The sequence below is a fragment of the Mustela nigripes genome, chromosome 12 (assembly GCF_022355385.1).
Source record: "Mustela nigripes isolate SB6536 chromosome 12, MUSNIG.SB6536, whole genome shotgun sequence".
Classification (NCBI taxonomy): Eukaryota; Metazoa; Chordata; class Mammalia; order Carnivora; family Mustelidae; genus Mustela; species Mustela nigripes.
In genome coordinates, this window is record NC_081568.1 from 132,519,239 (window position 1) to 132,540,747 (window position 21,509).

Below are 21,509 nucleotides of genomic sequence, written 5' to 3' on the forward strand. Positions count from 1 at the left end.
GGCTCAGAGGGTTAAAGCCTCTACCTTCAGCTTGGGTCATGATCTCAGGGTCCTGGGATAGAGCCCCACATCAGGCTCTCTGCTCCACAGAGACCCTGCTTCTTCCTCTCTCTCTCTGCCTGCCTTCCTACCTATTTGTGATCTCTGTCAAGTGAATTTAAAAAGAAAGAAATAAAGAAGAAATATTAATAATTTAGGATTAAATACAATAAAATAAATGCAGCAACTCTGTACTAAAATCCAAGATACATTCCTATATCTTAAGAGGCTTTATTTATTGCTGTATCTTAAGAGGCTTAAATGAAAGTTAAGAATTTTCTCCAAATTGAGCTATAGATTCATAAGCTTAAGGTTCTTTTTTTTTCCCATAAAATCTAACAACCTGATTCAAAAATTCATGTAGAACTGCAGAAGATCTAAAATAGCTAAAGCAATCTTGGAAAAAAAAAAAAATTGGAGAACTGACACTGCCTGATTCAAGTCTTACATAAAGCTATGGTAACCAAGACAACATGGAGGCTTAGGAATAGACAAATAGATCAATGAAATAAAACTGGCCCATATATAGGCAGTCAATTGATTTTCAACAGAGGCTCCAAAGCAATTCAATGAAGATAAGTCTTTTTTAACAAACAGACGTGGAACACTGCATAAGCACCGTGAAAAAACTTCTCAATATCTACCTCTACCTCATACACGCTGAACCATTAATACTAGAGGGATGACAGACCTAAATAAAAAGCAAAATCTATAAACCTACTAGAAAAAGGTATGGGAACATCTTTGTGACTATGGGGTAGGCAAATATTCCTTAAGAGGTAAAAAAGTCTTGGGGTGCCTCGGTGGCTCAGTGGGTTAAAGCCTCTGCCTTTGGCTCAGGTCATGATCCCACCTGGGATCGAGCCCCGAGTCGGGCTCTCTGATCAGTGGGGATCCTGCTTCCCCCTGTCTTTCTGCCTGCCTCTCTGCCTACTTGTGATCTCTGTCAAGTAAATAAATAAAAAATAAAATTTAAATAAATAAATATATATATATACATAATATATATATATGATGTAAAAAAGTCTTAACTATAAATGAAAATGAAATGGTATCTTCATCAAAATTTAAAGTGTCTGCCTATCAAAAAACAATGGTAAGAACATGAAAAAGCAAAACAAAGCTAGAAGTAAATCCACATCACACACATATCTAAAAAAGAACTTATATGCAGGCTACATAAAGAACCCTACAAATAAATAATAAAAAAGAATCCAATTAAAACGGGCAAAAACTTAAACACTTTAAACATGAGTAAGCAAAAAGCACAGGAAAATGCGGGTAACATCATTAGTCATCAGGGAAATGTTAATTGAAACCATAATGGGATACCACTTCAAGCCAAACAGACTAATTAAAATTAATAAGACAGAACTAAGTATTTGCAAGAATGGGGCAGAATTAGAACTCTCATTCACTGCTTGTGGGAGTATAAAATGATACAGCCTTCTTAGAAATCATTTTGGTAGTTTATAGTTACATTTAATATCATTGGAAATAGATTCTAACCCAGCAATTCCACCCAGGGCATAAGATAACTTACTCCACAGATACACTTGTACAGAACATGTACAGAAACTTTTAACACAGTAGCAAAAAAGTGGAAACAATCTATACACCCATTGAGAGGTGCCTCCAGTAAAGTTTTTTCTTTTTCAGAATTTATATATAAAATTTTTCCCAACTTTATTTTACATTCCCCTATTTAATAAATGAAATTTACTACTGGCATTAAATTGAACTTCCAATGCTCTAGAAATTATTAGAGACCTAAATGTTGCTTTTAAGACTTAACGCCAAGTCACCAAACCTTGTGTATTACAAGTCCCTCAGAGAAGAAGATTCCACATGGAAAGGGAAAAGTGTGGTTGCAGATGATTTACCCATGACTATGCTGCATCCTGATCTTGGGATTCTGTGCCTTTTGGTTAAACTGTCAAACAGGAGGTCTTGATTTTTGCCATTCTAAACCTCTCTTTTATAATGGAGCCGGTGATGGTAGTATTCAAGACAAAGGAAAATTCCTTAACTTCTGCTTTAAATTGTACTTTTTAATTAGGTTCCAGAACAAAAACTTAAGGGAGCAACAAATAAATTAAATCTGTAAGGGTCTGGTACATTGCATAGTGACTATTTGAGGGTTTTCTATTCGGAAAAAAAACAGACATCACTCATTAGGATGTACTACTGATAAAAACAAAACCACACCCTAGGATAACTTCTAATTTAAAAGTAAGCATCTAAGACTGAAAAGCATCCTTTAGAGCTACATGGGGTCCTGGGTGTGTCCTCCAAGCCCTTTCCTAGACTCTGTTGACCCAAACTGACCCCCCGGTGCCTGGCTCCCTGGATCCCCCCTCCACTTCCCTACAGTTTGTCTCTGCAAACAGTTTGTCCCTGGCGTCCTTCCACCACCCTATCTGAGACACCAAGCCCTCCTTCCACAAATAAGACATCTAACCACCTAGGATCACAAAGGGATGGGTAGTTAGTCCCAGCTCACACTAAAAGGTCTGCTTTGAGAAGTGGCATGGGGATGGGGGGGTACCTAAATCTGTATGATGCATGCATTAAAAAACAAGGACAAAACCAAAAAACCCTAGAAATTTTATCAGCTCAAAAAGAAAATTAATTTGGAGGACTGGCAATCTCATCATTACGGGGTAATTGTGCTCACACATGGTATTGCCTAGCAACAGAAGGCACAGGCAAATCCCAACATCAGGGTGTAATGAATCACTCACTGCCTACTGCTCACAAATGGTAATTTAATAGGAAGATATTCACATCTGGTTCAATCTCGAACAAGACTTCAGAGAATTCTGCAGACTCCAATTGAGAGAAGCAGCAGGTATTTCTGCCAACAGCCAGGCTCCAGAACAAAGACTTCCTACTTACTTGGTTGAAGGTATGCTTTGTTTCAAAACAAAACAAAACAAAACAGAGTCTTGATAGCCTTGTTTTTGACATTTTGTTCTGGCAATGCTCCAACTTCTACGGCTTCAGCTGGAGTTAATGAACGTCACAAACAGAAGAAGGTAAATATGACAAACAAACAATGGGATAATCATGGTGGAACTAAAGTCACTTTAGAAGACCTCAAAGAGACAGCCCCATCTGCCCGAGAATCTGCATGTCACTTCAAGCTCAGTGCTTTCTGAACAAAAGTATAAAAAAGAGTCCACGTACGAGCGAGATCTATGTCTGGATCGTCTGTTGTTGGGGTCCGCCTGATTTTTTTCCTTTTGTCTCCTTAATACAGCTTCCCACTGAGGCGCTGAATCAACCATATCATTCTCCTGCCGTATTCTGTAAGGAAAGACCATTCATCTCCAGTTAACATTCACAAGTGTGATGCTCTATTTCTTGGCTCATTCTCAACCTGCTTTTCCAAGTTAAGAAGTTATCGAATACGTTCTTGAAAAGTTATTAAGAAGCAAAGATATTTAAGAAGTAATTTTATTAAAGTCACTTAAAGCTAAGAAGGTATTAGCTGGATTAACATACCCATAAGTAAATAAGCTTGTATACACACACATGTATGTGTGTGTTAGAATATTCATACATAAATATGTAAGTATGTATTAGTTTAAGGCTTCTATCTTTGGCTTAAAATCTTTTAAGAAATAGCCAAGTCAAGCAAAAAAACCATTTAAAACATAGTTCAGTTTTGACTAGACAAACAGTGTTGTCTGCTATAGGGCTGATCTTAAATCATGAAACAAAATCTTTTTTTTTTTTAATGCACTAAATCAAAGTAACAATCAATAATTTTGCTTGAAATGTTCTTAAAAACTCACACTAGTTGTCAAAGACAGGAAGTGCCAGACATGATCCCCCCAACCCTTTTTTTGAGAGAGAGAGAGTGAAGGGACTGGGGGGAGGAGCAGGGGGAGAGGGAGAGAGAACCACGTTCAGCGCAGAACCCAATCTTATGACCCCGAGATCATAACCTGAGCTGAAATCAAGAGTTGGACGCTTAACTGACTGCACTGCCCAGGCACCCTCCCCAAACCCTCATTTTTAAGACAGAAAACTAGAAGTACAGAAAGCTAACAGTGGCAGCACCATGCATTAGCCGCTGAGCAGGCACAGAGCGTTCTGAGGACGGCTGATGACACGGTGACAAGGCAGTGCAGTGAACGGTGAACGCTCAGTGGGGTCAACACTCGGTGTGGTCAGGGGCCAGGGAGGAAATGCAAGTAAGGAAAAGGGAAATCCAGGGTGGGGGATGCTGGGGGGCACAGGCACCTGCCATGTGAGATCACAGGATAGGGTTTCCAAATCCTCTCATTTTCTAAAAATAACCTACAAATTTATATGTTTAAAGTGAACTCTTTCAGTTTTTAAGTATTGACCACCAATCCCGGTTGTTAAGATACTGTATGAACCTAACAATACCCATGTATCGACCACATTGCAGAAGTTCTGGACCTTGTCTGTATCAAGTCTTTCTAGTAACAAGGGTAAGCTGCTGTGGAGGAGAGGTGGGGAAGTTAAAGCAGTACCGTCTGGAATGCAGAGCAAGGATGTGGCGAAGCCATGAGCATTCCTTGCAAAAATCAAACACCTGGGCATGCCTGAGTGGCTCAGTCAGTTAAGCACCTGCCTTCAGCTCAGGTCATGATTCAGGAGTCCTGGGATGGAGTCCCATGTCTGGCTGCCAGCTCGGCAAGGAGCTGCCTTCTGCTGCTCCCTTGCCTGCTTGAGCTCTTATTCTCTCTCTCTCATATAAATAAATAAAATCTTAAAAAAAAAAAGAAATACCTGTTATTTTAATATTTAACCTTTTTATTTCTTTATTTTTTAAGATTTTATTTATGTGACAGAGAGAGAGAGCACAAGCAGGGAGAGCTGCAGAGGGTGAGGGAGAAGCAGGCTCCCCACTGAGATAGGAGCCCCATGCAGAACTCAGTCCCGGGATCATGACCTGAGCCAAAGGCAGATGCTTAACCAACTGAGCCATCAGGCAACCCTGAATATTTTACTTTTAATTTCTGTAAGTTCTTCAGGAAGCTGCTCTAGACACTGATGCTCTCAGCGTGTGAGACAGCAGCATGAAACTTCAAGGTCATCACAACACAACTGTGACTACATGGTCACATGACTACTTCAAACCCAAAATGAAAAGAACAAACAGACAAGTCTGGAGACATTTCCCTCTCTGAACAGGTATCTTTTGATTGTCTTATTAACAGTGCTTAGTATAGATTGTGGCGGGAGGGGGGCATTTAGATTTGCTTATAAATGCAAATCAGCACATGAGTAACAAATATCCACTTAAAGACAATGTAAAGCGAATTCAAGTTAAAAAGAACAGTACTTTAGGAAGAAGAAGCCTATTCAAATATCTCTAAAAAGAAATCATGTTAGGTAAAAAATGATCTGTTAACACTTTGAGCCTTTGAACTCTGTTTCCTCATTGAAGCTTTCATTTCAAATAGGCTGTTACTTGAAAATTAACAGGATACAGTCCTGGCATGTTTTACAGATTCAAGAACATAGTTCCCTGTCTCAGAGCATGTACAGAGGAAATTAAAATTGAATATACACTGCTATGAACCTTAACATTAGAATTATCTACAGAAAAATAGGAGAAGGTGTACTACTTGAGGTCATAATTATTCATCATTCTTTGCAACAAACACTCCTGCTTGAAAACGCCATGTGCATATACATACAAACATATACATGTATTTTTGCAGCCAGGACCTATGATCTCTGAGCCATTCTATATTATCATGTGACAGTCTGGTGGGGGAGCAGTCCTAGAGTTCAGAAGAGACACTCAACAGGAAGGGGTCAGGCTGGCAGGAGTTTTCACCCCTCACACAGGAGCCCACACCTCAAATTGCCCAGAAAAACACATAAAACCCAGGTCTCCTAGGGTATCTGGATGGCACAGTTGGTTAAGCGACTGACTTCTGGTTTTCAGCTTGGGTGCTGGTCTGAGGGTTGTAATATCAAGCCGCTTATCAGACTCTGCACTCACTGCAGACTCTGCTTAAGACCCGCTTTCCTGCTGCCCCTCTCACCATGCTCATGCACTAGCTCTTGCTCTCTCTAAAAATAAGTAAATATTGATTGATTGATTGATTTGGTAAATCTTAAAAAATTTTTTTTTAATAAAATAAAATAAAACCCACATCTCCTCCTAACCTTGGAGTCTTTTAGGCCATAGCTTCCATCTTAGCTAACCTGATACACAGTTCATGGACAGGACTAAATTTCACAACGCTAAATTTTTTTAATCAGGAACTCAGCATCTTCAGATATTTTCAGAGGGCAAGCCTACCAGCATAGCAAACAGACTTTTCCCAGAGGACAGACATTTAAAAGAAAGTACAATTTGTATACACTCATTCCCTTCCAGTGTGGATTTTAGCAGGTTCCTTTCATACTCAGACTTTACCCTGATGATAAAATAATAAAACTCCTAAGACATGACCATGCAAACTTCTGATAACTTGCTAGTAATGAAAACTGAATCAGAAAGGATTTCAGACTATGACATGTACCTTTAACTTCTGTTTTTCTAATGGAAAAGTCTAAAGCGAGGGCCTTGAAACCCTGTCAGTTGATATTCACAGGTTTCAAAGACAGATGCCCTCTACTGGTGATACTGTTTCAAAGACAGATGCCCTCTACTGGTGATACTGTTTCATAAATATTCTAACAAGGCACATTAAAAATGTAAGGCTCATTGGAGAGTCACAACAGAAGCACATTTTCTCTGAGTAATGGGTTGTGTAGCTGCCTTAGTCTGTAATGAAGTTTGAAATTACACCCTTACAAAAGGCCTCTGGTTAATGGAGCCTCATTACAAGAATGAAAGTGTCACTTCTTCCATCCCTGAACTGCTCCAGAAAACACAGGTGCTATGTGGAAAGGAAAAATCCTAGCCCTAAAAGCAAGACTATAATAATGCTCAATCCTTAAAAGGCAGGAGTGAATTGTTCTGTGCATGAGAGAATAAATAAATAGACATTCAAGTAAAAGATGTCCTCTCTTAACAAGTTTGCCTTGTGTCATTTACCCCTAAGTATGGGATATACCAGGACTGCGTTTTCGCTCCTCTCCTGCTGTATTTTAATTTTGGTGTAAAGATGTACATTTCGAAGAATAAAAACACTGCAAGCATTGTATCGACATAATTCCTTTTAAAAAGTCAAATGTGCTCTCATAGGAGAGGTAGGCATGACAGTCTCAAGGGGAAAAAAGGAGTCCACTGTCAGTTACACTGGGGATGTACTCATTTTCAAATGCTGCACTTAAAAGTGAACCTCAAAAATTCTAAGTGCTTCTTTCATGCACTCTTCAAGGTAAGAACTACATTTCCCATATTTTGTCCATTTCCTCATCCACAAGAAAGGAGAGTTAACAGCTGGGTCAGGAAGACTATCATAACAAGACTTCTATTTTTTTAATTACTATATAAGGGAGACCACTGCTTTAGAATAAGGCATAATCCAACAATGTTTCTGAATATGAGAATTCTAAACGTTTCCCGTATGGTTCACCAAACTCAAACACCCTACTTTTCCAGACGACCTATGCAATTTAGATTATGACTGCACTTGACAATTAAAGTCTGCAAAAGGTTTTGAAGACGAAATGCCATATAATCACTTGATAACAATAATGAAGATGATGACTATCCCTGGTCTCTTTCTCACTTCCCAATTACAGTTCTGCCTCTTCTACGAAATTCCTTATGTTACCAAACCCCATGGATCTCACTTGGCCCTCTACCTTTACCTGGGCAGTTTTGTTCCTAACAGAACCTTCCTTTCTAGCATTTCTTAAGTCACTCCTTGTTCACTGGGATAAAGACCACGTTTAAGGCTGAACCTGAGAAAGCCCACGGAGCTAATGTATGACAAAGCTTCAAGATGAACGGTGTTCCTGAGCTCTGCCTTATCCCAGCTCCGGGCAAACTGCTTATCTTAGGTCAAGTCTGTCTCTTCATCTACCGAATTACTGCAAAGATCCTTTCTAGCTTTAAAACTCTACGTTTTCTCTCTTTGTGTTTTATTTCCAAGCCAGTGAGACATGTCGAAACCAACCTCTCTTCTTCAGCGATAGCATGACCGTCCAGACAATTGCTTCATATGGCCACTCCATCACTAATATTAAGCCTGTGGGTCCCAAGTGATTGTGGACTTGCGTTTCTCATCAACTCATTCATTTCTGGATCACCTGCTATAAACCAATCTTCATCTATTTTTTCAGTAATTTTTATTCCCTGGGGAAATTTATGTTGGTTCCAGGCATCTGTCGACACACTCCCTGAAGACCAGCAAGCAAAAAATTCATTTGCTTTTCCCAACCTACCCCCACCATCAATAAATTATTCTCATTTGCCCTTAAAGGTGTTTCTGTCTCTTCCATTTATTCCTTATGCTTTCCCTACAAAAATGGGCTGCCTTTGGTGCAATTTCCCTTTCAAACTCATTCTGTTTTTGTAATTTTGCAACCTACTTCGACCTCAAGGGCTCAGTAATCTGACAGCATTCCTCGGTTGCTATAACTTTGTACTACTAGAGTCATCTCTGTCAACTTTGATTATGCTCTGGAAGCCCTAAATCATCCATATCAAATACCTAAATCTTGAATGGACTTATTAAAGTGGAAATCAGTAACCCTTGCAATCTGCACCATGGTGAACACTGTCTGTTTTTACTGGATTCAGATGAACTGCCCTCTCCAGACCCCCCCGTTTTTACCTTGCTTCAAACAAGGGACAAATAAGGGACAGGGCAACAGAGAATGCTTTCAAGGGGACCTATTTTCAGGCAATGAGGAAAAACTACCCACTGGTTTAAGCTTGCTACCATTCAAAGCTCATCCTTTTCCTTGAGGCACAAGGATAATAAGCTGGTGTTTTTTGTTGTTTTGTTGTTGTTGTTCTTGTTTTATTTAATGACTCTAACAACCAGAAAACCCTACCAAAACTTCATCTTCTAGATTTGCCCCACTCAGATATACCATCCCTACAAGTTGCAGCGCCACAGAAGACAGCTTTTGTCTTCCTTTCTTTTTTTTTAAACAATAACATAAGAGAGTTTGTGGAATGTATTTATTATTTAAAACCATTTTAACCCATTATTCAGACACAGATTCTCAAGACACCTCAAGAAGAAACTCTAACTACACCTGTGGTGGAATGAATTCGTTAGGAACACTGACTTTTTCATTAGAGGGAGCTGGGCCCCATTTTACAGATGTATGGGGACTTCAGATGAAACTGAGCAGTACTGAACATTCTCATTCATCTCATAGTCTCTGCTTATTATGCAAGGCACATTCTACTTTTCAAAGCACCTTCATTGCCTCCTGGATCCTTACAAACCTCTTGTGAGGTAGGCAGGGCTGGTATTATTCCGTGTGTGTGTGTGTGTGTGTATGTTTTGGGATGGGGGTGGGGGGTGGTGGGACTAAGATGCAGAGGATAAAGTAAACTAGGAACTCACCACTGTGACCTTCCAAGTAGGGTCACACTCATAACGCAGGCTCCCCTCTTCTTTGCTCTGTACTCTACCGTGCTAGCACACGCACACACACACGCACACACACAGCCTCACACACATTACTCACATGTTGATAACGCACATGCCCCAGGATAAAAGGAAGGAAAAACCCAAATGGACCTCTGCGACCAATGTCCCCTAGTCCTGCTCTCACCTGAAGCCGCTCACTTCTTTTGCTCTTTTAATCCTCTCCATGCTACAGAGTTACTTCCACATTTATGCTTATGCAAAAGACACCAGACAACTTCTCCATCACTGCCCCCCCACGCCCCCTCCAAATCTCCCACCTCAACTCCTAAAAGCCTAGCAACACATCAAAGCTAATGACTAAGTAATCCACAGAGTCTCCCCAGTGAATGCTTGAAGGACTGACTGCCTATTTTCATCAATAGCACAAAGGATATTTTACTGACTGGTTTCTTTGGCTGTAAAGGATATTTTATTAAGCTCAAGGTATTTTAAGGGAAATCTCGGCTTGTGAAAGGTTTTACTCTGATAAGTCTACTCCCTTGGTTCTCCTTCAACATACACCCCGGGCAAGTCCAGAGCAAGGCCCAGAGGCTCAGACCTTTGGGTACCAGCTGGCTGAACCTTCTGATCTCAGGTGCAAGACTCAAAATTCTAACTAGTGAAAGTGGGTATAATCGAATATTCACATAGATCATTAGCTTCATACTGCCTGGTACTTGCTGGGCTCCCAATTTGATAAATTTAGTCGAACTGACTGTTTCACAAATCAGTAGAGCAAAGGCAGTCATTTCTAAAGAAAACTGAAGCATTTTAGTTGTTAATCCCACCAGTGAATTGAAATATCAATTTCATTTCCCATTATCCATCTGTCCTTCATTGTTTTGATCATAAGGACCCCTTAATAAATGTTAGGGGGTCACAGAGACAACCCCTTAAGCCTCTGATGAAGGCTACAGACCCTATCACCAGAAAATCGTACACTTGGAAACACAGAGATTTGTTTTTTTAAGATTTTATTTATTTATTTGACTGACAGAGATCACAAGGAGGCAGAGAGGCAGGCAGAGAGAGAGAGGAGGAAGCAGGCTCCCTGCTGAGCAGAGAGCCCGATGTGGGACTGGATCCCACGACCCTGGGATCATGACCTGAGCAGAAGGCAGAGGCTTTAATCCGCTGAGCCACCCAGGTGCGCCGGAAACAGAGACTTTTACACACAATTTCATGAAGCCATTAAAACCTACTGATGAATCAGAGACTAAGAAGGCCTTGTCTGAAAAGAACCACGTGTGTAAAGGTAGTGAATGTGGGAGCAAGGAAGACAGGACTAAAGAAAAGTGGGAAGAGCTGGAGAAGGGGCTGGAGAAGGAGGAGAAGGGGGACAGGCCAGGAAGAGCCTGACTTCAAGGCCAAATATCAGACCATGTGGTCCCACTGCCAAGCATCTCACTTTCTCGGTTTTAAGTGATGTTCATGTGACCCATTCGACAACAGAGATTAGTATATCTTCCACCTTAAAGATGAGCAAATTCAGATTTAAAGTGGTTTCAAGAGTTGCCTAAAGTCAAACACCAGGGCAGGACAGAACCGAGGCCCTGACCCACATCTTTGGGAGGGTTTTCCTGACGCTTCCCTGGCTCCTAAGTAGCAGCAGAACTCAAAGAAGACAGGAGAGGGCACCTGGGTGGCTCAGTGGGTTAAGCCTCTGCCTTCTGCTCAGGTCATGATCTCAGGGTCCTGGGATCGAGTCCCGCATCAGGCTCTCCGCTCAGCAGGGAGCCTGCTTCCTCCTCTCTCTCTGCCTGCCTCTCTGCCCGCTTGTGATCTCTGTTTGTTAAATAAATAAATAAAATCTTAAAAAAAAAAAAAAAAAAACAAAGAAGACGAGAGAAAGGAAGACAGATTGGAGAGAAGCTAAGGAAAGAAAATGAAAGGAACTAAGTGAGGAAAAATAATGTAAGAGAAAGATAAAAAGGGAGACAAGAGGACAGGGATGAAGATACAGGGACAGTAAGGGGGAAATAAGTGTTTGTCATCCTAGATGTTACAACAACAAATGGTGCTCCAACTTCCAGCTCATTCTTGAAAAAAAAAGGGGGGGGTGGTAAAAATCTGTCTATTCAAACCTCAAAACCTAGAAAACTGTAGGATACTCATCCAGATTATAAAAATAATAAAGGAAAAACAACTAAAATGGAAGGGCGTAAAGAAAGACATCAACAACTCACCAGATGAAGGGGGAAGCCAAGCCCTCGGGCGCTATGGGGAACCGTGTGGAATGGAACACAGGTGTGAACACACAACAGACAGGAGGACCCTCACACACCTGGCCTCCACAGCTCTGGACCCAAAGGTGAGAGTCGAGGTGCTTACCTACAGTTACATTTTTCTAAAATCGAAATTGTTTTAAACAACAATCCGTGTTCCTAATACCAGCCTTCCAGAGTTGGTGTGAATTATTATTATTTACTTTTAATGGTTATGAAAAGCCACAGCAACTGCTATGGATAAAGCTGATTTGTGAACATTGTTGCATTCACTTGTGTTCCTCCTCACACAAAATGAGAGAGTTTCAAGTTGTTATCCACCAGAACAGTGAAGAGGCTTAAGATCCAACAGGTAGACATGGGTGAAAACCAAAACAAAACAGAACAAAAGGGGTACCAAAGTGGATCAGTGGGTTAGGCCTCTGCCTTCGGCTCAGGTCATGATCTAAGGGTCCTGGGATCGAGCCCCACATTGGGAATCTCTGCTCAGCAGGGAGCCTGCTTCTCTCTCTCTCTCTCTCTCTCTCTGCCTGCCTCTCTGCCTATTTGTGATCTCTGTCTGTCAAATAAATAAATAAAATCTTTAAAAAATAAAACAAAACAAAACACCCCACTATTCCCAGAGTGGCCTCAAATCTAACAGGTTAAGTCTTCCTTATATTTAAAAAAAAAAAAAGAAAAGAAAAGAAAAAAAATCCACAGGTACCTGGATGGTTCAGTCAGTTAAGCATCTGACTTTGACTCAGGTCAGGATCCCAGGGTCCTGGGATCGAGTCCTGCATCAGGCTCTCTGCTTAGCAAGGAATCTGCTTCTCCCTCAGCCCCATCATCTCACTCATGCTTGCTCTTTTTCATTAAAACAAACAAATACAATCTATCCTTGTTTAAAAAAACAAAAAAGTTCCAGCAGGAAGGAATAACAAAGGGAACAATACCCCCAAAACTACAAAGATCACACACAATCTCCAAACGAGTAAATCTGGGTCTGTCCGCAGTTCTACTGGACACACCAGAGCCTTCGAGAAATGTCCAAAAACCAACGCTGCACAGTCTGTTCCCTGCTGCCCCCGGCTACGGCTCCCACAGGGAGACAGGAAGGCAGGGAGGGTCAGGTGCAGGCTCTGGTTTCAGAGGTAATCAAGTATTGGGGCTGAACTGAGAGACTTGGCTGGCAGGAAGGAGAACACCAGCATGTCCAGGATTCAGTCTGCCCCATTCTAGAGTTACCCAGTTCCTTTAATAACAGCACAAAGGCTGCTGCTGAGAGCTTGGCTGTGTCACACTGTTGGCTGAGATAAGGCAGGATGAGGCTGAAAAAAATGCATCCTCTTCCCCAAAAGAAGTTTTTTAAACAAGTTGGAAGTCAGACATGAGGAAACAACCCTTCATCACAGACAGAAGACATATTGGGACTGTCAGAAGAGGTGCCATTTAAATATTCAGATCTCTGATGTGAACTGAATGGGCTCCGGCAAAATCTAAAAAGCTATAATAATGGGACGAAGGGGTGAGCAGTAACAGAACATAATGAGGACTCAGCGTCCACAGACGAAATAATGTGTCTGCCCCCCTCCTTCCCCGCACACTGTCACCTCTGCACCAGAATTTTCAGGAATGGAGAATGGAAATGGAAGACGTATTTTTCCCTCTGCCCAGGTTTTGCTACACCCTAGACCTCATCTTCTATAGACACAGGCAATGTATGTAACCCTCGGGCAGTATTTCTACAGGTAAAATAAATGAGTTTGAAAGCCTTTGGGTCAGAGTGTGTTTTGAAAGGGATTTCTCATTAATAGCCTTACAAAGTACATTGGCATGTCAACATTCAGAACCATCACCACTCTCAAAAGCACCACTAATACACTATAAAGAAAGCCAATCTACAAAATCGTTTGGGGAGGGCAAAGGGAGAAACTGGTGAGGGAGAAAACACGTATGAGGAACATTCAAACTGGATCAGAAACTGGATCAAAAACAGGCTGCTTAAGGTTTTGCTGGCAACCAAACAGTGCTTCGTAAGAGCAGCGAATGGCGCCATGAGCACTTCTGACCCCAAGAGACAATGGTGTTAAACAGGCCACCTTCCGAGAAGTTGAGACTTGAAGCATATATGATCACAACTTAGAATACAACAAGCAAAACAGAAACAGACAAGCTAAGATACTGGCTTGATCAGTAAGTGCAAACAGGAGGAAAATATGTTATTCCTTCTTTGCTTTGTTTCGTGTGGTTTATGCAGATACTGAATTTTACAGCAGGAAGAGGGTACTTGAGGGAAAAGTCACCCTCCACACCTGTGCTTTTACAAATGAAGAAACTGTCAGCATTTCCTTGAGAAAGGTGTCCTAACACACTGAGATCTCACCCCTGTCTCATGTGGCTCCAGCCCTGATGAAGGCTCCACAGAGAAAGCTTTCCTAAGAAAACCACCCACAATCACAATGCTGTCTGGGCTAGTGTTACACAGGCTTTATCGTCAGGCAGGCCAATTCAGTGTGTGCCAAGCACGGGGCTCCACGTACAGGAGAAGGTCCTCGGAGATTATCTCCTCAGGCTGCCTCACTTTACAGAAGGGAAAAAGATGACCCAGGAAAACAAAGCAAGCAGGCCAGCACTCCACATCAGGTGGGAACGGGTTTCTCAGCAGTGGCACTACTGACATCTCTTGGACCAGATACTTCTTGGGTGACCTGTGCACTGCAGGATACCCACCCAACACCTACACAACTGTGACAATCAAGAGTCTCAAAAACATGGCCAAACATCCTCAGAGACTGGAGGGGCAAGACAGAATTGCTCCCGGTTGAGAATGACTAAGTTAGAAACTGGGATGACCAGGGGCTCCTGGGTGGCTCAGTCGTTAAGCATCTGCCCTCAGCTCAGGTCATGACCTCAGGGTCCTGGGAAGGAGCCCCACATCAGGCTCCCTGCTTCGTGTAAAGCCTGCTTTCCCTCTCCCACTCCCCTGACTTGTGTGCCATCTTTCACTGTGTCTGTCTCTGTCAAATAAATAAATAAAATCTTGAAAAACAAAAACGAACCAACGAAAGAAAGAAAGGGGGAGAAACTGGGACAACCAGCAACCCAATCCGTCTCACTCCCAGCATGGTGCTCTCTCACATATGTTCATGTACACGAATAAGACTAAGACCATGAAATCTAGGAAACATGAAGTCTCTTGGTTTGGGCTGGACAAAATAAGTAATGTCACGTTAAAAGGTACTTCAGGGAGAAATCCCTCTAGAATGGTCACATTTCTTACCGTCCTTAGACAAAGTCACTACACATTGTACCTAAATACAGATCATCTTTTTTTTTTTTTTTTTAATTAACAAGAAGGGACCCTCGTTGTCAAGTTATTTAATCATCTTATTATAAAGATAAGAAAAACAATGCCAGATTCCTTCTTAAAAGGAAATCAGACTTAAGAAATAGGATGCGGGATGCCTGGGTGGCTCAGTTGGTTAAGCAGCTGCCTTCGGCTCAGGTCATGATCCCAGCATCCTGGGATCGAGTCCCACATTGGGCTCCTTGCTCAGCGGGGAGCCTGCTTCTCCCTCTGCCTCTGCCTGCCATTCTGTCTGCCTGTGCTTGCTCTCCCTCTCTCTCTCTGATAAATAAATAAAATCTTTAAAAAAAAAAAAAGAAAGAAAGAAATAGGATGCACAGGGGTGCCTGGGTGGCTCAGTTGGTTAAGTGTCTGCCTTTGGCTCATTATGATCTTGGGGTCCAGGACTGAGCCCTACATCGGGCTCCATGCTCAGTGGGGAGCCTGCTTCTCCCTCTCCCTCTGCCCCCTGCTTGTGAGCTCACACGCACAGGCTCTCTCTCTCTCTTCCTCTCTCTCTGCCAAGTAAATAAACAAAATCTTAAAGGAAGGAAGGAAAAGAAGGAAGGGGAGGGAAGGGGAGGGGTGAGGAGGGGAGGGAAAGGAAAGAGGAAAAAAAAAGACAGAGAGAGAAAAGGAAAAAGAAATAGGATACACAGCTTCTACCACCACCAGCAACCCCTGATTTTGGAGTTCCAGATAACTACAGTATCAAATATTACCTGTTTCTCTTTTTCCGGTGCTCTCTATTAGAATTTTCCGATTCACTACCACTGCTCGTGTTACAGCGTGAGCGTGACCTGAAGACAAAATGAGAAGAACAAAAGAAAAAAAAAAACACATTTATGACAAATAAAAAATTTCAGAAAGATTCACTTTAGTTCTTCAGATGGAATTTTGCAATAAAATGACTAATCCAAACATCAGTAGCAGTTATTACCCCTCCCTCAGTCAGTGATCCTCGATTCAGTGAGACATCTGAATGAGTCTACAGACATGTGAAAGCAGATTAGGGCAAATGTCACCACGGTCCCCAAAAAGACCACAAAATCAAGCACTTCCAACAAAATCTGCCATGGCAATGCTCTATACCCCTGCAGTGGACTAAATATGAGCACCGAGTCCTGTCACACCCCCTTCCCAGATCAACAGAGGTAGAGTTTATTTCCCCTCCCCCCAATTAGCACTGGAGCTGTGACGGACTTTATTAACAGAATGACGTGGAGGGGCTATACTCTGCCCGGTCCCAAACTATCTATCTGTTCACGGAGCGGGCGGCTCCTGCGTCCTCCTGGCTGCCATCTCAAGAAGCTGAGAACCAGGTGGAGGGACCACAAAGAGAGAGAGAAGTCTAAGGCTTCCCACCATTTTGCCAAGACATCAAACAAGAGAGAGAGAGGGGCCTCTTGAATATTCCAGCCCCATCTGCCCTCTGACTGTAGCTTCATATGAGACTAGCAAAACTAGCCTGTTCAATCAACAGAAACACACAACATATATATGGTGGCTTTAAGCCACCAAGTTTTGGAGTGGTTTTATTGTAGCAGTAGATAACCAAGACAGTTCCTCTAAGATACAAAGAAGCAGGAAAAAAAAGAGAAATTGTTAAGGATCCTACAGAATGGAAGATTGGGAACCAAATGAAGCCAAAGCTGGTATCTCCAAGTTAATTCTTTGATAATGACCTTAAAGCTGTCACTAACAACAACAATTCCCACTCTGGTTGATCCTTCTTCCTTCTCCCCGACCCTCCTTCCATTTTTATGTTTTTACCTCCTCCTTTGTTTTAGATCTGAGTCTTCACCACTGTTATGGGCTTTCCTACAGAAAACAAATAAATGAAGATATTAAAGAAAATAGAGAATTATCCATTGCCTAAGGAAAGCACAGCAAAATGAGTTTCACTTCAATTCCTACATATCTGTTTTGTATTCGTTCATTCGACAAACATTTAAATCACACAATATGCCGACTCTCAGAAGTAGAACACATCACCAACTGGCCTCAAAAAGCCAACAAGCTCAAGGAGGCTGCAAACAGTCTACCAGCCATAGTGCACAGCATGTCTGTATGGTATGATTCACCCAATGATGGGATGTTCTGCAGTTCCTACGTCTGTGATCTGCCAAGTTAAGTTCTGCCATAATCGGACTGACACCAGCTCTCACTTGCATGCTCTTCCCAACACCCTGGCCTCCAAGGCCCTTGACCATTTCTCTCATAACCTCTTCACAGTAACTCAGCAGACCACATTATGGCCACACTTGGGACTTTATCATCTGTAACCACCATGTGGTTACAAACATGTTGGTCTCTGGCCACCTTCTCTTCCCCTTCCTGTTCATGCTCTTGAGCAGATTTGATGGAGCATCTTGGTTTAAACATGCAGGCTCTGGGGCGCCTGGGTGGCTCAGTGGGTTAAGCCTCTGCCTTCGGCTCAGGTCTTGATCTCAGGGTCCTGGTAATGAGCCCCACATCAGGCTCTCTGCTTGGCAGGGAGCCTGCTTCCCCCCCTCTCTCTGCTTGTTGCTCTGTCTACTTGTGAGCTCTCTGTCAAATACATAAATAAACTCTTTAAAAACAAAAAACATGCGGGCTCTAGAGCCAGACAACCTGAAGGTGGGTCCCCTCCCCTCCCCATCAAAAAGGTATGTGATTTCAACAAATTACTTCTTGGCTAAGTGCCTGTTTTCATGGAACCTCCCACAAAGGATTGTTATGATATGAGGATAAAATGAATTAATACATTTAAAATGCACAGAGCAGGACCTGGCTCACTGAAGCAAACAATAACTATTAGCTGCAATTATTATTGCTTATTTCCACTACGCCCCTTCTGCCTTTCTTGACCTCAACAGAACTGTTTGCTCACTGACCTTGCTAATTTTCATCCACTCCTCTCGGCCTTTCTCCGTTTCCTCCCTGACTCAACTGAGATTTACGCCATTTTGATAACCTGTACGCCAGTACTCAAAACTCCTCCAATTCTCTGTTTTTGGGTTCGGTATTTCTGGCAAGATCCCACGCATGGGTAAGTCAAACTATTCAGGTTCTCTGATCCAGCCTTCAGCAGCTAGCTGAGCGGCGCCAGGGGGAGTTACACAAAAGGGCACGTTACTTATACTACAAATATCCATGTTCACAAACTTCATGTGACTCCACAACATCCTACCACCTTTCTCTTTCTCTGATCTAAGTACTCTCACTCTGCAAAGCGATTTCCGACTCTTTACCTCACAACCCTCTGATACACCGGTCCCTCTGCATCAGCCGCTGACTTTGTTTTCTCCTTCCAAAGAAAACGTAGCCATCAGATGGCAACTCTTTCATCTTCCTGTTACCAAAAATAACACTTGCCTACATCTCCTTCTGTGTTATTTACAGATCTGTCCTTACAACTAAGGTCAGTCGCTCCTCCTGTGTTGTCTGTGTCTCATCACCTCTTACCTTCTCAATGACTTTCAGTAACCACCCTCCTACCTCTCAGATATATTCAATTTGTCCATATAAAAATTCTTTCACCAGCTTTTCACATTACCAAGTTTCTACTATTTAAGCACACACAGGCATGGGGCGACTGGGTAGCTCCATAAGTTAAACGTCTATCTTCAGCTCGGGTCATGAACTTGGGGTCCTGGGATTGAGCCCTGTGTGGGGCTCTCTGCTCAGTGGGGAGCCTCCTTCTCCCTCTCCCTCTGCCCCTCCCCACTGCTCATGTTCTCTCACTCTCAAATACATAGTTAAAATTATACACACACACACATACACACACACACACACACACATGTCTGCTGAATTCCATATCCCCCTTCATTTTTTTCCCAGTCTCTCCTCTCTCTTTGAAAGCATCAAACTTCTTGAGAGAGGCACCTAAGCCCCTTGTCTCCGTTTCTTCACCCTTTAATATATGTGCCTTCACATGGATTGGGCAGACATGCCTATTAAATGCCATCATCATGACTGACATTCCCCCATTTCTCAAACACACTTATATCAAACAATATAATGTTGACAGGCCTCTCTGTCTTTACACCAAATTTTTCGATAATTTTTACTTAGTATAAACACAATTATATATTTTCACAGATGATCTCTATGGCGTTTAAGGAACACAATTCCATTCTTTTTTTTTTTAAGATTTTATTTATTTATTTGACAGACAGAGATCACAAGTAAGTAGAGAGGCAGGCAGAGAGAGAGAGAGAGAGAGGAGGAAGCAGGCTCCCTGCAGAGCAGACGGCCAGATGTGGGGCTCCCATGACCCTGGGATCATGACCTGATCCGAAGGCAGAGGCTTTAACCCACTGAGCCACCCAGGCGCCCCCACAATTCCATTCTTATACAGGTTTTATACTTAAAGATAACAATTGCCTAGTTTTCTAATGCACCTTTAGGTTGCTTAATTTTCCTTGTTTTGTTTTGTTTTTAAGATTTTATTTATTTATTTGACAGAGGGAGAAAGATCACAAGTAGGCAGAGAGGCAGGCAGAGAGAGAGGGGGAAGTAGGCTTCCCACTGAGCAGAGAGAGACCAATGCAGGGCTCGATCCCAGGATCCTGAGATCATGACCTGAGCTGAAGGCAGAGGCTCAACCCACTGAGCCACCCAGGTGCCCCAAGTTTACCTTGTTTTATCACTAATTTCTTCATCCAAACTCTGAGAGCTGCAGAAGTCCTCCTGAGATGGGAGAATACTTAGGTAATCTACAAGTTCCACTGACACCTTCCCTGCAACCCTGGATGGTCTGTTCCCTAGAACTGCTGCACAAATGTCACTTCGATTACTCCCTTCGCCATCATCCAGGGAATTCCTTCTGCCTCTTTGGAAATGGATCCCATATTTCCAGTTCTCATGACTGCTAGTCTTGGTTTTGGAGGAATGTACCTTCTAGCTGTTAACAGAGAAATTCTACGTGGCAGGTACTTTTTTTGTTTTTGTTTTTGTTTTTTTTTTTTTTGAGACCTGGAATTTCTCAAAATATCTTTGACTCATGTAATTATGGTTTATCTGGACTTAGAATCCTACACTGAAAAGAATCTCCCCTCAGCATTTTGAAGGCAATGCTCATCTTCTTTCTCTGATGTTGCTGTTAAGGAGCCCAAGGCCGCCATTCTGGTTTGCCGACGTTTGTATATAAACTTTTTTCTCTCATATCCCTCCCTTCCTCGAAGTTTTAAAAATTCTCCCTTAACCTATAATGTTTTGAAATGTGATGGTAATGGCTCTTGGTCTGGATCTAATTTTCCAGTCTATTATATCAAACCCTCCTTAGCTTCTCTCTACAACGTTTGATCATTCAGTCTGGGACATTTTCTTGTACTATTTCTCTAATACTTTTCTCTTCTGCGTTTTTTTCTTGGAAATTTCATTACTCGAATGTTTGATATCCAAGTTTGATAATTGCTTATCCTTATGTTCCACATATCTGTTTTATTTTTGTTCTACCTTGGGGATGATCTTCCAAACCTTCTACTAATTATTTTAAATTCTGCTACAGGAATTTTAAGTCTACTTATTCTTCTCTTTGGATATCAATTTTTTTTTTCCTCAGGATAATTATACATTTGGAGCGCCCGGGTGGCTCAGTCTGTTAAGCGTCTGCCTTGAGCTCAGGTCATGATCCCAGGGTCTTGGGATGGAGCCCCTCATGGGCTTCCTGCTCAGTGGGGAGTCTGCTCTCCCTCTCCTTCTGCCCCTCCCCTGAGGTCATGTTATCTCCCAAATAAATAAATAAATCTTTTTTTTTTTTAAAGATAATTATACCTTTATAACATGTTTCTTATATTGTCTCTATTTCCTGTGAGTACACACACACATACACACTGCTTATTGTCTGTTTCAGTCTCTGTCTTTCCAAACAGAAGCTATCTTCACATGCCAAGTGATTACGGCTCTCTCTTTGTATTTAAGAATTCGGCACTAGAAGGACTGGAACCCTCTGGATGGTGCAGAGAATGTTAACTGATGGCTTCGCTGCAGTGTGGAGCAAAGAAATATAGGCAGTCTCAGCTATTTCACTGGACGATCCTTTAAAAGTTGGTATCTGTATGTCTCTTCTATTGTATCTGTTTTTCTCATAGTGAGATTCTCTGATCTCCTGCTTGGGAGATACCTATCTGGCTTCTAGCATCTGGGAATGAAGAAGAAAGGAAGCTCTTTAGTAAGCAGATTTTCACTCTAGATGTTTTTTCCTCCCTGTGGCCAAAATTTCTCCTTCTCTTTTCTCTACAAGTAATTTCCTCTGAAGGTAATTCTCCTCAACCAAGCCGAATAAATGCTGGAGTTTCTCCTAGGTCTGTCAAGGGCTTGGTCTTTGCATTCTATCTACCTAGACAGCATCCCTCTGTTTCATATTTCAATTTACATCTTTACGAAATT

The 21,509-nt window shown here is 42.0% G+C and overlaps 1 protein-coding gene across 1 annotated transcript in view; it reads right to left on the reverse strand.

The window, feature by feature from the left end:
- Positions 1-21,509, reverse strand: part of EPB41L4A (erythrocyte membrane protein band 4.1 like 4A) — a 257,332-nt gene that overhangs the window by 19,796 nt on the left and 216,027 nt on the right. Inside the window, exons 17-19 of the mRNA XM_059418364.1 lie at positions 16,905-16,952; positions 15,854-15,931; positions 3,229-3,348 (exon numbers count right to left, since the gene is read on the reverse strand). Coding sequence (XP_059274347.1) covers positions 3,229-3,348; positions 15,854-15,931; positions 16,905-16,952 — 246 coding nt within the window. The remainder of the gene's footprint in view (positions 1-3,228; positions 3,349-15,853; positions 15,932-16,904; positions 16,953-21,509) is intronic.